Here is a 16,505-nt window from a genome sequence, read left to right as displayed (position 1 = left end):
GTACATGATACGTTGCAGCAATACGTGATATGTCCGGCCCTTTGCGCATGGACGTCGTATACCGCAAATTACTGTGGCGGTTGCCACGGGCAACCGTAATGTCCGCCCTAACCGCGATTACGTATAGCAACATGGCGGCGCCCGTACAGCCCAGACCGCCAGTTTCGATCCTAATTCGCGCTTGTTACTGGCTCTCCACCCTGACAGAAAGAAATAAGTGATAAGATTATGTCGTCGCTTAGTCTCATCTCAAGCTGAGGGAAAACATGAGGCATGTTTTTATCGTTACTGTTGAGATTCTCAGTTTGGTTTGACGCTGCCAGGGCTATACGGGAGGGGGGGGGGGGGGCTATCCGTAAAAGTAGTTTGATTCCCAGTTAGCAGATGGCGCTGCAGCATTACCACTGATCATGCGACAACGATTCGGAACGTTATAAAGGCCTGCTTTTTCACTGCATCACAAATTTACTACTCCGGCCTAGTATGGTACGTGATGATGGTGGCGAGCAAACGCTAAGTGGACGCCGAGCAGACGATGCGGCGCTGTACTCCGTTTCATACATCAGGCGCAACGCCGTGGAATCTACGCAAGTAGTGCGGTCTCCAAATTTTATCACTCCGCGCGTTCCGGCTATGCTTCGCTGAGCGCCAGCGGCGTTTGGTCGCGCGAGCACGCACGTGAAGCTGCCGCGACCGGGTTGCAAATAAAAAACAACGAAAAGAAAATTGGTATAAAACAACATGTTAGCAGCCGAATGAGCGCATGGTTTGCCTGCTTCTAAGGATAAATCCTTATCGTCATTCAGAACTGACCGGATATCGTATTTATGTAAACGCAACTTGTGTTTACAACGTCAAACCATTCGTTACGTCAATCCACCAGCCGTGGACCATGTATCGACAGGATGGCAAGGCAGCCGCCGAGCAGACGACGCGGCACGGATGCACACACCTTGCGGTGTATTCGCCCTTCCTATTCCCTAAGCAGTCCTGTAGCTTCCACAGTGTTACAAATAACTACTGAGTTACAATCATTCGACCTTCGACACGCTGTTGTTTGTGGCATGGCACATTCCGAATAAAAAAACTACTGGCTCTCCCGTAATCGAGAATAGATATAAGCATGAAATGGCAACCGCTAAAGCAGATTGGTTGGACATGGTACTAGCCCCAATCTTAAAATGGGTGTAGTGCATGTTCGCAACGGCACACCCCACCCACCACACCGCACCTTGATATACTGTGCACTGGTCCATATGAACGGTGCCCATCTAGAACAAGAAAACCGGCTGAATGCGGCACGACTGGCACAGAGAGGGAGCGAGAGAGAGAGATTGTGAAGAGGAAGAGGCGCTCACGACAGGAAGTGAAAGACGCTATAGGTAGACCGAGCGCACTACACAGCTAGGAGAAGAAAAGCGCCTGAAGGAGGCACTACCAAACGTCTCAGCCAATCTCGATTCTTGCTCCGTGATCTCGACCCAAGAGGTGACGTGTTGGGCCGCCCTGAGCAAAGGGCTGCCTTCGGGGAGCGTTCGCTTGCCGTGGCTGGCTGCGTGATGTAGTGCTCTCTCCTAACTTTTCCCTTCCGCCATGAAGGCAAAGCAACGCATCAGACGCTCCAACCGGCTTTCCTTTCTTTAGATCACTTTCATCATCACCTTCTTCCGGCGCCACGCCACACAGCAGCTCGGCAAGTGCAATAGATTCGCGGCAAATTCCATTTCCCAGAAGTGAAGTATGTGGTGCCCTGTATCTGCCTTTCGAACGTCGCTATTGAAAATGACAAATACAACTTCAGCGCACTAAAGGTTACAGCTTGAGTGATATTGCGAACAAACATTAGAAAGAACTTGGAAGCAATACTTTTTGTAACTTGTTCGGGCAGTAACTAGCGTGTGCGATGCGCCCCTATACAAAGGGCTGGCTGATCTCGTTTTGATCTCGCAACTTGCCCGGATATACTCGTTCGAGTGCCCGATTAACGGCTCTGGACTCAAGGTCACTTGAAAGTCGCCAACAACAGAAGCAATCGGAGCTAAAAGCATTTCATGCTTAAAAAGCATCCAGTCATCCAATCCAGGGAGACAGAGAGAGAGAATGAACCATACGTAAATACGCCACAGTGGAATGTTAAGAACATTGAATGATCAAGAGAGATAAAGTTAACACAGGTGCTGCGCCACACAAGTCTGAGTGCATAGCACGCGCTACACAATTAATACGGCCTCTTAGGCAGCGAAACCTTCACAAAAGTTCCAACCTGGCTTTCACGCAACCTCTACGACCCAAAACATGGCTGCTTGTCCAGTGCTAAAACGCAGATTATTCTTGTACTGGTGCACAATTTTTTTTTTCTTCTGTGAATTCTTTCCTATCCCATTTGGTGCAGGAAAGCAAGAACAATGAACAGCTACCTAGCTTATCCTCCCTACTTTTGAAGCCACACATATTCCAGCTGGGTTTTAGTATCTTCCGCGGAAAATTCATTGCCCGTTTCTATATTTTCCTTAAAACCGAATGCATCGGTCTCAACGCGTTCCATCTGCTAGAAAACCCCTTTATACCACCATGGACCGAACGAACAATTTTCTTAACGAAGACCACGGTAGCACACTCGGACGCCGTTGTTTGCGGGTATTCCCGTTTAATTTTGACACCCCATAGTTCTTCGAAGTTCTTTTCAACGTTTTTGCGTTTCGTTGCAATCAAAACACGGCGCGGCGGCCGCATTCGAACCCGCGACCTTCAACTCAGCAACGCCATAGGCACTGGACTCCCGCGGCGGGTAAGCAAAAAGTAAAGATACATAAATTATGGAGGAGTGGGAAAGTTGCAGCTATGCCCGACATTTTCGAGACAGAGCTTCCATAAGTCGCTTTCACTTCCTCTAGAATGCGGTCACGGGAGGAGGGCGTTGGACACCAACGTAAGGAGGTGGTGGGAAAAGTCGAAACGCTGTCCGCTGCCGACCGAGATATAAGTGCCCCGAATTAACCCCGGCCCGGTGCTCCGAAGGCCCGCATAACCCTCCGCAGATTAACGTTGATAAGAGCGCATGGTCGGTTGCCGTGCAATCCGTGAAATCTATGCGATATGCAAACGCCGGTCCCTTTGAAACGACGAAGCGAATGACGTAAGCAACGGCCTCGATGCGGCCACGCAACGCTTATGCAACGCGCAGGATTCGTCCAGACTTGGTAAGCTCCTGCCCCGCGTTATCTACGGTATCGGTGATGTCATTGACTGATAAGCAAGCGACGGATAGCTGCTTTCGCGAAGCCTAAGGACGAGGGAACAGCGCCGCGCGCGTTCGTTTTTCTATTTCGGCCTGTTCCGTTCTCGGTGCCCCTTTCTTTCTCTTTTTGAATTTCTCTCTTCTGCTTCTTGCAGAGTCAAGCCCGAGCGTGCGCCGAGCGAACCAAAAGATGAGCCAAGAAAGATTACGCGACGCGACCATCTAATCATTTCGAGCGGACGTGCGTCTTCGTCCGGGCTTCCCGATAAGATCGGCCCTTGGGGACAAAGAGGGGACAAAGATAGACTCCAGCAACGCCTTCGTACGCGCTAGAACCACTACAACGCAAGTTGGTCGATGCACTCGGCCCGGCTATCTTCAGCTGCGAAGCAATGACGGAAAAGTCACTGTCTACATGTCTTGGGCGACCTTGCCGCCCCTTTTACCTCGTGAAACAAATTAAGGTCACCGAATCTGACTGTGTGACTTCTGGGTGGCAAGGAGATGAAACGATAAAGTGCCTCCGCTGAGTGGCAAGGAAGTCGCTCTGAGAGATAGTGATCTAAGGAAAGGAAGGATGCTTGATTAGTCGCTCTGACACACGATCTGCCTGTCTGCGGTGCAGACGCGTCGTGCGTATGTGTTTCTGACGTCACTGTCATCGTCGTGTCACTGGACGCGAGAAAGCGTAGCCAGCCAGTACACTAGAACCACACAGGCGGGCGCAAGGCGTCCACGCGGCGCCTGAGACAGAGGCGTTGGTAAACTACCCGCAGAAACTCGGAAAGAGGACGCGGGAAAGCGTAAGCCGAACAGTGCGTGTCCGCTGCGTCTGACTATACACTGTTTGACACAAGGAACGCAGATCTCTAGGAAAGACGCTGGAGTGGCAAACAGTCGGTCAATTACGATCGTCAAGACTTCTTTTACGTGCACCTAAATCTTCGTTTACGCGGACATTTTTGCGTTCCGTCCTCTTCAAAACGTAGTCGCCGCGGCCGGGATCCAAACCTGCAACTTCGTTGCGCAGCGGCAGTATACTACACCGCCGCTGCGACACCACGGCGCGTTTAAGGCAGTGTGCACCCGACCCGCCCAAAGGCATACAACTTACTGCAACATCTTACGCACACTTTACATCTTAACCTGTACGTTATTGAACTTTGAACTGCCTACTAACCTTATTACAGAAAAAGACATTTTAAAATCACTATTCACGATACAATTATAAGATAGAGTGTTCGGTAGTCAGACATCTGCTGGCCGAGAATCGTAGGCCTCCTTATCTCGCACAGTGTGTGTGTGTGCGTGTGCGTGTGTGTGTGTGTGTGTGTGTGTGTGTGTGTGTGTGTGTGTGTGTGTGTGTGTGCGTGCGCGTGTGTGTGTGTGTGTGTGTGTGTGCGCGTGTGTGTGCGTGTGTGCGCGTGCGTGCGTGTGTGTGTGTGTGTGTGTGTGTGCGTACGTGCGTGCGTGCGTGCGTGTGTGTGTGTGTGTGTGTGTGTGTGTGTGTGTGTGTTCTTTTTATTTTCCTTTTTTAGGCAGCTTTGCTAACGCCAGCTGGGACATACGGTGGAATGTGTGCCCACGGAACGGGTCAGCCATGTATAGCCGCCGCCGGCCGGTGGCGGGATCGTTCGCTTCCGGTTCGGCCGCGCCCACGACGATGCGAACGGCTGGACGCAGCCCGCGCACGCTCGTAGCAACCCGTTCAACACCAGCAGGGGAGGAGGATGCCTCCGAGCGACCTCCTGAACAGATACGCAGCCAGCGCAACTGCGGCGCGGTGTTGAGTGCCCCGTTCCACTTCTCACGCGCACAGACGGTTATGACGAACCACGTATACACGGATGCGTCAAGAGCTCTACCGGTACCCGCCAATATGCTCGATTCGCTGCTCAGGTTGCGTGAGCTTAAACCGCTAAATATGAAGCCAGCGCCCCATCCGAACCTGGCGCTCGATCGCAGGAACGCTCGTTCAGAAACGTATACCCGGAAACGTGGACGAGGTGATTATCGAGAGCGCGCCCATAATTTGAAGGCTAGGCGAGAGTGACAGCGTTCACTTTGCGTGCACCAAAATTATACCGCCGTCCACCTGGTGCCCCAGCATGTGTAAAAGTCAACGATAGTCGCTATGTGTGGGCTTGTTAGCACGGAAGCGCAGGAGGAGGGAAAGAGAAAAGCAGAAGGCAGGGAGGTTAACCAGAACAACGTCCGGTTGGCTACCCTACACCGGGGGAATGGGAAAGGGGAAAACAAAGATGACAGGGAGAGAGAGGAGGGAAGGAAAGAAGGAAATTAGCGGTGAGTTCGCTGACGCGTGAAGTCTTACCGAAATTGCAAAAATAATCGCAGATGTTCGCGCAAGCCCGTCGTCCTCAAGAAGCACAAAAGATCCTTCACCGCTTTATGGGCCGACGAGCGATGGGGGCGGTGTTCCAGCAGCGCCTGCACAGAAAGTGGCCGATTGTCCAGTTTTTTAAGAGCGTTGGCAAGTTCTTGTCGTTTAGTAGCGCAAGCAGAAACACGACAAATACACACACTCAGCGCTAATTCAAGTGCAAGCGCTGATTTCAACTCTTCATAACGATTGCTTGTAACAGATTTTTTTTTCGTCATCATCATCAGCAACATCCTGTTTTATGACCATTGCAGGATGAAGGCATCTTCCTGTGATCTCCAGTTACCCCAGTCCTGCGCCAACCGATTCCAACTATAGTGCCTGCGAACTTCTTTTTTCTATATTTCCATATACGGGGTGACCATTTTAATGTTTTCAGGAATTTTTTAAAAAATTGCCTGTTGCAGATAGATAACATAATTCTAGTCCTTGAGCGGGATTGTTGAGAGAGGCCGACATTGGCACGAGTAATCTAAACACATATTCAATCAATTAAAACAATCACGGATTAACATTTTAATTAATTACTTTATGGCACATACTGCAATTTACTAATTGTAGCCGTTGATTTGCAAGGCATATTTACTTGGAATGAATTTGCAGAGTGACATCAGTTTGGAAATATGCGCCATCAAACTTGTCCTTAAGAATGCACAGTTGTTCCACTTACTTTATTTAAGAAAATCTCTTGGGCATTGAAGCACAGAAGCAACTAGAACGCCCATGTGTTTTTCTCATACTTTGGGAAATAATATATCGATACTGGCGTCATCCTGGATATTCATTTCAAGTGGGTAAGTCTTGGAAACTCACCGGCTACGATTCGTAAATTTCTATATGCGTCCTAATTTGCAAGCAAGTTAATTAGTGATTTTGGTTATTGAGTTCAACATGAGTTTCAGTTTTTCATGCTAATAATTAATGCACGCCTCTTCGAATAATTCAGCTCAATCGGACAAGAATTATGCTATCCGCCACAAACAATTTTCACAAAAAGAATCCCGAAATCTCAATATGATCACCCCGTACTGTGACGCCTATGGTGGACGGTTTAAGTGTGGCTGGTGGCCGAAAATAAACTATTGCTAGAAATTAGCGCTGTGTGCCTGTATTTGCGTCTTCTTGTGCCCTTTCTCCTGCTCGCGCTCCTGTAAAACACCTTACGGTGCGTAAAGAGAGGAACAAGATTTTTACCGCTGAAGCCGCTTGGATGCTTTCGTCTTAAACACTCCTATAATTAAGTACCCTGTAAATACTTAGCCTACTTCGTCCGAGTAGAAAGCAAAACGTTCCCTCTACGTTGATATTGTGAAGGTACATGCACGTAGTTCAGAGTGCCCTTTAACTTCCTTCAGGTATAGTGGGGTGGCCGTGGTTCCGGAAGAGGTTTCAAAACATGGAGTGAGTGCTCGTTACGAAAGGACAGAATTCAAAAATCACCGACCGAGCACTCCGTGCAGATGGTGAACCATCGAAGCTGATATGTGGGGATCCTGTGTTTATCACTGGGCTGATTAATCACGACGGTTCATTAAACGACGGCTCGGTAAGCTGCCGGATCCTCGGTATATATACCCAGTTGCTGCTTGCGCTCGGCTGCACGAGCCTGTTCTTGTGCCCGGGCTGCAGCATCGGCACGGCGTAGACGAGCTCGTTCCCGGTACTGCTTGCGACGTTGCTGGTCGGAAGCTGCCTGCTCCTCAGGTGTACGCATGACGCGTGGCTTACCCATTTTGGAGCCGGAGAGAAACTGCTGCGCGCGCGCTCGGCTGCGACGGTGAGCAGCGACGTCACTACTGGCGCAGCCAATCGCGCGCGTCTCTTTCTGTTTTTTTTTTCGCGCATGCGCATGGGTTTGCGCCGGAGGAGTTTTCAGCGTACAGGCGACAAACAGGACGGACGAAATGACTAGCCATATACAGCTTGGCTGTAAAAGTGTTGGGTGGACGCTTATTCAACCGTATGCACATGCGCTTCTTCAGTGTTTTACTGCACGTGAGCATCGAAACTTAGAGCCAGTCTCACCCGCGTGGCGGCATCGCACACGGATCCGACTTCTTGAACGCCTATGTGTGTGACTCCCGTAAGGCCGAACGGTTTTTGAATTATTCGCAAGCACTAGCTAAGAACACGGACTATAGCATCAAAATGATGTTGACTGGCATATTTTGCACACGCTTTACGAGTAACGAACAGATGAGCGCTGAATCATACGAAGATGCGGGCTCAGACATGAACGTTCTGGTTCATATGTCACCATTAAACTTTGTGCGGCCTTAGATAGAACTTCACATCATAGTTTGTTGTCGCTGATTATCGTAAAGGAAGCTATGGCGGGCGTCTGTATAACATTGAAAGCGACTGTTTAGAAGCAGCAGCCATTGAAACGGCGGTCGCCATTTGCGAATGTGATAGTCTGGACGCGATGTAGTTTTGAACAGCTGCCCTGTACGTCAATTTGCATTGATCCATCTGCGTTAACTCGCAACGATAAGGTGTCGCCACAGACGAAGGTCAGTGCCGAAAGGGCTGAGCGGGACGTGACCTTCTACATCGGCGACGCTGTCATCGGTGAAAGCAAAGTGTCCTTGAAACAGAGAAAATGATTATCGGAAGACTCGCACAGCGTCCGCATATGGGTATTCTTTCTTCGCTAATTTGGACCAGCGTCCAGCGTCCAGCTGACGTATAGGCCAGTGGCCTAAGCTGCGTGATGCATGAATCCAACGACCACTCACGCCTTTCGACTACTGACAGCTCATCGAGACTTGCGGCGAAGATCACGCGTTTCGATAAGCCAGCCTCGGCAAGCAGTCGCATATTCAAATGAGCCGCGTGGTGCATACTTATTGTCGGAAGTGTACTGCCGTCGGTTCCCCTTTCGCGGTACCCTGCATATCGCGCTCTGAGAGCCGGGTGAACGACCCCGTGTCTGTGCCCGGACGGTGCTCTCGGTTACCCAAACTCTCGCCCTTACGTATGCAGCTAGGATGCGCAGCCGGTGCTCAGGTTCTAGCGGACGCGCTTCTGAGGTCGCACCTGCGTAGCACGTACACGAATGGCTTCGTCGTTGAGACCTCGTCGCTTTTTCTCAGCGGAGGCGAACACGTACGTCTCCCGCGGAGTGTGGGTGACACACTTACACGGACGCGATTGCACCCGGAAGCCATTTCTACCGCAATGGGCACAGTATCGAAGAAGCGAGATGGTCGCGCGCCTATACGGATCGCATGACGGCGTGACCAAAGATCGGGCGAATCAGCTTGACGCCTGTCGTGCGCAGACACATCGCGGTTCCTAGCGTTGCATTATGGTTTGTCCTGGGTTTCCATCCAATGGTATGAGTGAAGAAGACGAGCCAAAGACGGCGGGGTAAAGGAAACTGCAATCAAAATAAAAACACAGCGCACAAATGCTGATGAGTGGTATCGCCGACGAGAGGCAAAGCTGCGCTTCAAACTCAAGCTTCTTCACACTACTGACTTTTTTATGTCCACGGGCGAACTGCAGCAATCTGAACTGTTTGTGAAGTGACTCAAAAATCATACAGTGCAGTGGAAGAAAGACGCGTTTAGTTCGAACGCGAAAACATGCCACATTGGACAGTTCGACCTCCACCGGCGCCCTGTCATGCAAACGCGATCAGTTATCGGTAACTGGATAATTGAAAGCTTGAAATGGAAAAAGATTTGCAGACGGCGCTATTGATTTCCTATAGGAGTGAAGTTGTTTTATTTGCATATGTTAGTGGCCGACGCTCCTTCAATCACTGAAGCTATCCGTTCCCGCTTATTTCTCTTTTGTATCACGCTGGGGCACCGTTTGAAAGTGCCGGCGATCTTCTCCACATGCTGGTTGAGTCTCACTCCAAGAGCAAGATGCAAAAATACATTACAGACTACTTGAAGTGATGAAAGATACTTAAATTCGTTTATTTTCCCAACGCTTATTAATTCGACCTTTCGGATAATTCGACCGAATTTGTTATCCCGCGTGGATCTAACTAACGGGAGTCGACTGCATTTAGAGAAAAATTCGGTTACATATCAATCGGCAAAAGGAAGTGATTTGAAAACTGAACTGCCTTCAGGTTTCAAGATGTGTTTTTTTTTCCTCCCCCTCATGTAAAGCTCAATAAGAGCGCAATTTGTGGCATGATGCCTCAATGAAATGAAACGACCACCGTATGACGGCGGCTTGTCTGAATTTGCAGGTGTGGATGAGCACCCGTCGTGGCTCGTGGGTGATCGGCCGCGTGGGACCGAGGGGTCGGCCGTTCGACGCGTACTACCAGACGCGGCTGCTGAACGCCTTCATCCACCTGCTGCCTTACGAGCTGATCTGCCTCATCTGCGAGAGCGCCATCAACCAGCGTTTCGATCACGCCACCTACCGGCTGAGGCCCAAGCACCGCATTTTCGGCCAGCATCCAATGGTCAACGACGCCCTGCCCAACCGCATACTGTCAGGCACCGTGTGCATAAAAGGTACGCACGGCTCCGGTCAGAATGCGGCCACCGTGGCTGCGAACCGAAACCACAACCTCGTGCTCAGCTGCTGAATGCCGTAGCCACCAACGCTCTGTAGCCACAGAGCAGGTCCCTTGATTCGAGCAACTGTTCCCGCGAATATCGAATTTGACGGCGTTTCTCAACGGCGAATAGTTTATAATGCGTCAACTGCGTGGTCATATTTCTGAGGGAGGAAAAGGGGGTTGGTATGTGGGGGGAGGGGGGGGGGAGATGTGGTAACGTGCTGCACCTCACGCCGCTAAGTACAGTTCGCACTGGCCGAGACTCGAGTCTGGGTCCACCGCAAAATAGACGAGCGTTCTACCGTGAAGCCAATCTCACTGTTCTCGAAGTGCTGCGCAAATTAGTATAGCTAAAACATCAGCTCCGATATCCCCGGCGCGGCGCTCTGCATCCTTGTAATCTCGGAAGCGCGCGCCTGCATGCGTCACGAGCCGCAGCGCTCCCTATAGGTAGGATGACACAAAGACGCTACATTTCAAAAAGGCTGCGCAGAGAGGGGATGACTGCAATTTGCAAGCACTTTCAAAGTAACTCGGGGTTTTGCAAACTGGTTCGAATGGTTTATGCCACAGAAACCACCGTTCGCTAAGATATGGAATTCTCAGTATATGTTTGTGCAGACCACGGGGAATTCGTCTCGCTTCGTCACCGACTTCCCAAAATGGCGGCGAATTCACGCTCTCGATTCACGCCCTTCAATCGCCACGCTTTCTCCCTGTAGGCCAAGTGAAGGAGTTCACGGCGGACGGCGTGCTCTTCGAGGACGACCCCCCGGGCGCCGAGCCCCTCCGCGTGGACGACGTCGTCCTCGCGACCGGCTACCGCGTCTCGTTCCCGTGCCTGGCGCCCGGCGTGCTCGACGTGTCCCAGGACAACCAGGTCGGCGTGTACCGGCTGGTCTTCCCGCCGGAGCGACCGGGGCTCGCGCTGATCGGACTGGCGCAGCCAATCGGCGCCCTGCTGCCCATCTCCGAGCTGCAGAGCCGCTGGGCTGCCAGGGTGTTCGCCGGCAAGGCGGCGCTGCCCAGCGCGAAGGACATGTGGCGGCAGGTGAGCGCGGCCGCGCCGCACCGCCCCTTGTGCGCTATATCTCGCTATCGCTGCGCAGCAAGATGTTGGCCTATAGACTAAGTACTATCACCTGAGCGAGAGACAATCACCAGAGGGAGCTCGTGACGCGTGCGTCACAAGCATGGTCACAAGCTACAGCCCCTAGGCTGTGGATCATTTGTCACCGCCCCGTTTCAAATGGGTTTACAATACACCATCATAATCACCATTATTTTTGTTCCTCTCTTTGCACGCACTATGACATGTGTGCGCCGTGCATATGTATGTGATCACATGTCGTCTATGGTCCCGAAGCACTGCGCCCGTGAGCGGAGCCACCACCTCGGGCAGGAACCTCTGTGAAACTCGGCATGTTTTCTTCTTTCCTTTGCTTTTTTTTTTTACTTCGAAGCACGCTTTGCCTCTTACCTAGCGCTTAGGCTTTTACCCCTCGGCCTAACCAATAAAAACAAAACTACATGTCCGATGAAGGCATTCGAAACATGGTCCTCCAGCGCAACAATCCGACGCTCTACACATTAGGCCACAGATGCATTTCTTTTTATTCTGCGTCTTCCTTGTTTTTTTTTTTAACATAGCAGGTACCATGCATACATGATGCCAGAGTACAGGCGCATCAGCACACACCTTCCAACGTGCGAGTTAGCACTCTGAGACGGTTCTTGTGTGCGTCACGTCACGAAGCAACAATTTGCATCCCTCGTGTGAGAGCATACCAGTTTGTCCCATTATTCTCTCGCGGCAGCTAGAGCTCCGAGACCCTACGTGACACTGCAAGTTTCAACGTCTTCGGGATCAGCCCTGTTTGCCCACCTTCGGAATTGGCCGAAGAGTTAACGAAACAGGTCGTAACGTTTCATGGCCGGAGTAGAATAAATCGGCCGTCGTGCCATCCTCTTGTATTTGTTGTCACACACGCGCAGCTGTTCACCTGGATGGATAAATGGATGGATGTTATGAGCGTCCCCTTTGGAACAGGGCGGTGGGTTGCGCCACCAAGCTCTTGCTATTATACTGCCTAGTTTAACCTAGGTTAAACAATAAAAGGGAAAAAAAAGAACACTATTACCTCCCACAACCAAATTTTCTTATCCCCTTTCACGAACGCGTTGCGCCATCTCGTAATACTTTGCGAAACCCCGAATGATGCTAGATAGCTAGCGACCTGCAAATTTAAGTTCTTCCCATATACATATATCCCGACAGAACGCACCATTTTGCATTCAAGATCCCGATGCTATAATACAGGAATGGAAGGAGAGAGAGTGATGGTTATATCTCCCAATAGCAGGCACTGTCAAGGCCGGAAAGTATACAGCAACCAAACACTTCGAAAGGCAGTGTTAATCAAACCCACTTGGTTCGGTCACGGTGTCAAATACACTGTTCACTCAAACAACTGTTCTCATTTATTTATTTATTTATTTATTTATTTATTTATTTATTTATTTATTTATTTACAAATAATGTTGGTACGAAACAGGCGCAACACAAGAGTAGGAGAAGAAAACAACGGTCGTTCAGCGTACAACAAACAATAATCACAATAAAAAATAAAATCAGTCTAACCATACTGTCGCAAATATTCAAACATCTGATTAGAAAGCCATTAGCGAGTGCTTGCGTTTACAACATGTACAGGAAGGTAATTCTAATAGCGCGCTGTTGAAAGAAAAAAAAAGGGTAATTGTAACACTCTTTGTAAAAACGCTCTTCCTCAACGTGTCTATCATGCTTATTACGCATTCTTAGAGATTTTGTCTCATTTATTTACAGAAGCTTATGGACTATCGAACTAGTTCGTTCATGATTCAATAGAAACGATAAAGCCTTTTTTTTTTTCCTCTTAACATAAAGGCAATAAAGTCCTTTGCCTGTCAATAAAGTGCTTTGTCTGTCTGTCCGAACACCAAGTAGAGGCAGGTTCTCTTTCGCATATGGCGGTGTTACTGCGTCTTGTCGCCTATACTGCGAGAAAAATAAGCCGTATTGGGAACCAGCGCTGGCCAGGAGGCGCTACGACATTTTTCATGCGTTAATAAAATATGCTGAAACCGTCCGATAGGGAGGCTACGAAGATGGCACGACATATTTAGCGATAAGAAACGTGCGCCTTATCAATGTTTGTCTAGCCCGATGCGGCCAGCCAAGTTCTGTCCATGGCCATGCGCGCTGCGTAGAGCGCATGCGCTGCTACGTCCTAGCACGTCGGTTCCCTGCCGTTTGAGGAGCCGTGAAAAGTGACTCAAGACAATCGGTGAATTTGCTGACACGAAATCACTGCGTGTGCTACTGGAAACTGTGTCTGCCGCTCGCTAGGCTGTGTGTTACGGCGCTGCTGTCGGCACGCGAAGCTTCAGCGCTGGTTGCCCATAGCGCATGTCTTTTCACTTTCTCCAGATATTGAAACACCGAATCTTTTCGGACACGATGTTCCCACGCTTCTCACGCATATATACCCCAATAGTGCGCAACGCATCATGGCTCTGGTTGTCGTTGTCACCACAAACTGTTGTTGCATGAAATGTTCACGGCGAAAACTTTCTCGTGAGAAAGGAACCACAGCTTCCTTCGTTTCCCGAGGGAGCATTCGTTCACACATGCGCAGTCGCTGACGTGCAACGCGTCGGCGGCGAGCTAATCGCGCGATAACAGCGAATCGCGTCCGCTTCCGAAACGCAGTCAAGAACGCGCGCGCGCGCGGTCAGCCGGAGAGATCTCGCCTTCAGACGTGACGACGTCTGGTTACCAACTTTCTCTCGGCCTGCAGCTCTCGGGCGTAGCTCAGACGAGAGACGAAAAAAAAAAACAAGCAAAGAAAGTAAACGCTTTCCGCCTACGTATACGGCCCGTATCGGAACAACCTCGTTCCTTCTCACGCGCTCCATCACATTATCTCGTATCGCGAGTAATACGCAAAACGCGCTTGCCTTGAAAGCCAAGGCCCGCACGGGAACTTGGCACCGTTTTCTTGGGAACCTGCATCCGTGATGCGTCCGTGGTTTAAGCGCTGGATGCGTGAGCATGCACGGTCGTTTGTTTTATAAATTCCGTATGCATGTGGAACGTTCTGACGTCAACCCTACACAAACAACCACAACGCCTGGCTGGCAATAATAGCATCGGGCAGGCTGTTTTAACGCCGGCCCTTTGAGAATTTCCCACGCTCATATTTGCGTTTCAGCCATGGCAAACACACACACACACGCACACACACGCACACTGCTCAAAATAAACACACTTAACTATTATAAACAATCGAACGCCACGGCCAAGTGAGCCCGCGCGACGCACCGCGGCCCCTTAAGCGAGCGCCTTTAACAAATTTGGCGCCAACTTAATCTCACAATCATAACAAACACACCCAAGTACATCTCCCAAGGGCTATTTATTTCACACCGTTGTCGTGCTGCCAAAGTAACCTACGAATGCGTTCCAACGTTCCTGTTTCTCACACACTATTTTGTTATACATCAAGTATACGATAGTCACAAAGCTAAGTCACCCATCCATCGTTGCTTACCGATTCGACTGCAGTTCGCAGTAATGAATGAATGGCAGCAACAAACCAAATTGACTGATATTTTTTCCCCATGTTTTCCAACACATTCAGACTTTACTGCACAGAATGCTACTTGACCCCAACGCGGATAACTGACCTCCAATAAGTTCTAACAAGCACGCGACTTCTTTAAGCTCACTAAGACGCTCGTCTGTAGCCTGAAGAATTCCGTCCATTTATCCCGTGCACTGGCAGCGACGTTTACTTTAACATTTGCCTGTAGCGAGCAGTAATTCATTTTTCACCGACTCGGCAGCATTCAAGAATGAAGCGGTCGAAGCAAGAAAGCTTTTAGTGCTGTGGCTATATATTGTATCATTTTTAACGCTAGTTTGCCCTTATCTACATGTAAAGAAAACGCTACACGTAATTGTGAAGCTCCAACTCCCAGCGAAAGATTTTTTTTAAAAAAATGGTGGTAATGTGGTCGATGAGGCCAGTTGAGCAAGTCTGGCGGCCGATCGGGACGAAGACGCGCGCTGCCCAGTTACTTTGTAGTGCGGCTTACTAATTGTGGTGCGGGTTCACCTCTTCCACTATATATGCAGCACACGGTGGAACGGGCAGTTAGAAGAGGCATCGGTACATCCCCGAATTCACACCGAATCGCTCAACTCTCATCGCTTCTACAGTATGTCCCCACCGTGCGCGTAAGAATGTAGTGCGAAAGCCGCCCTCACGCGAACTCTTCGGAGTGATGCCTCCTCTTGGCGGGCATACGTGGCCAGCCGCAGGAGGTGAGAATGTTTCTTCGAAGCAAAAGGCACATTGTTACACCTCCGCTGTACGGGTATAATCGCTTCAGGGAAACATTCTGGTTTCAGTGCCGCCTTAGAGCGAACAGAAATTACGAGACAGGCGAATATTGTATACGTTCTGCTAAGCCAGGAAACGCAACGTATAAAAAAACCTGCGGCGCTAACCACAGACGCTACGAGCGCACGCATGCAGGCATAAGTATACACAACCTTTGGCCGGCGTCGTCGTTCGCGTGAAAGGTTCAGTTTGGTAACGCGAGCGTTATGGACGCTTCACAGGAACTGGTAAAGAGGAAGTCCCAGAGGCGCGGGTGTTGAAACCAGACCACACGGTCTACGGGCTTCCGTTAATCATCTTCTCTCTCTCTCTCTCTTTCCACTCTCCCGGACGTCTGGGCACACGGAGCTCACAGCCCGCGGCTAACCAGGCCACACGCGCGCTCACCGGTGCCCTAATTACACGAAAAATTAAAAAAAGGGGGGAAAGGTGGCTCGTCGACATGCAGACTAGAGCTGCCTCACTCGCCTCGCAAAGCTTCGCGGGTCCTGTAACGAGTTTTTCAGTCTCCGGTCCAACTGTTATCGTTGGCGGTTGAAAACTGAAAAATGGAACATTTGCCGCCTCAAGAGCTTGTTGTCAATTGTAGCCGAGAACAAAAGCTGGCTATAAAAAAAAAAAAACTTTTCAGACTTGCTCAGTTCTATCAACCGTACATACAAACAACAATGCAAAATGTTTTGACTATACACTGTGCTATACACGCAACTAGGAACGAGAGCGGGAGCATGAAAATCATACTCAACTATACCTAAGCTGGCATACATCAAAGCACACAAAATGCTACAGGTGCCTGTGCATAGTGCGAAATGCGATTTGCATAATGGTTTTAACTCATGGTAAAGCCGTGATGTCTTTCACCCGATCTGTTAGCGCGGCGGT

The 16,505-nt window shown here is 50.0% G+C and overlaps 1 protein-coding gene and 1 long non-coding RNA gene across 5 annotated transcripts in view; one reads left to right on the top strand and one right to left on the bottom strand.

Moving 5' to 3' along the window:
- Positions 1–16,505, bottom strand: part of LOC135906299 (uncharacterized) — a 41,316-nt gene that overhangs the window by 9,764 nt on the left and 15,047 nt on the right. For 2 of the 3 annotated variants that reach the window (XR_010565686.2, XR_010565685.2), the window contains exon 4: positions 5,571–5,686. This is a non-coding gene — a long non-coding RNA (uncharacterized lncRNA). Of the gene's footprint in view, positions 1–5,570; positions 5,687–12,058; positions 12,177–16,505 lie in introns of all 3 variants that reach the window. The other variant, XR_010565687.2, reaches the window with a different exon arrangement.
- LOC135906298 (flavin-containing monooxygenase 5-like) overlaps positions 1–16,505 on the top strand; it is an 85,441-nt gene that overhangs the window by 54,908 nt on the left and 14,028 nt on the right. For both annotated transcript variants that reach the window (XM_065437626.2, XM_065437627.2), the window contains 2 exons: positions 9,853–10,126; positions 10,896–11,224. In XM_065437626.2, the coding sequence (XP_065293698.1) occupies positions 9,853–10,126; positions 10,896–11,224 (603 nt within the window). The remainder of the gene's footprint in view (positions 1–9,852; positions 10,127–10,895; positions 11,225–16,505) is intronic.

Source organism: Dermacentor albipictus, chromosome 5, assembly GCF_038994185.2.
Source record: "Dermacentor albipictus isolate Rhodes 1998 colony chromosome 5, USDA_Dalb.pri_finalv2, whole genome shotgun sequence".
NCBI lineage: Eukaryota > Metazoa > Arthropoda > Arachnida > Ixodida > Ixodidae > Dermacentor > Dermacentor albipictus.
The sequence above is the reverse complement of the archived record's forward strand: the minus strand, read 5'-3'. Positions and strand labels throughout refer to the sequence as shown.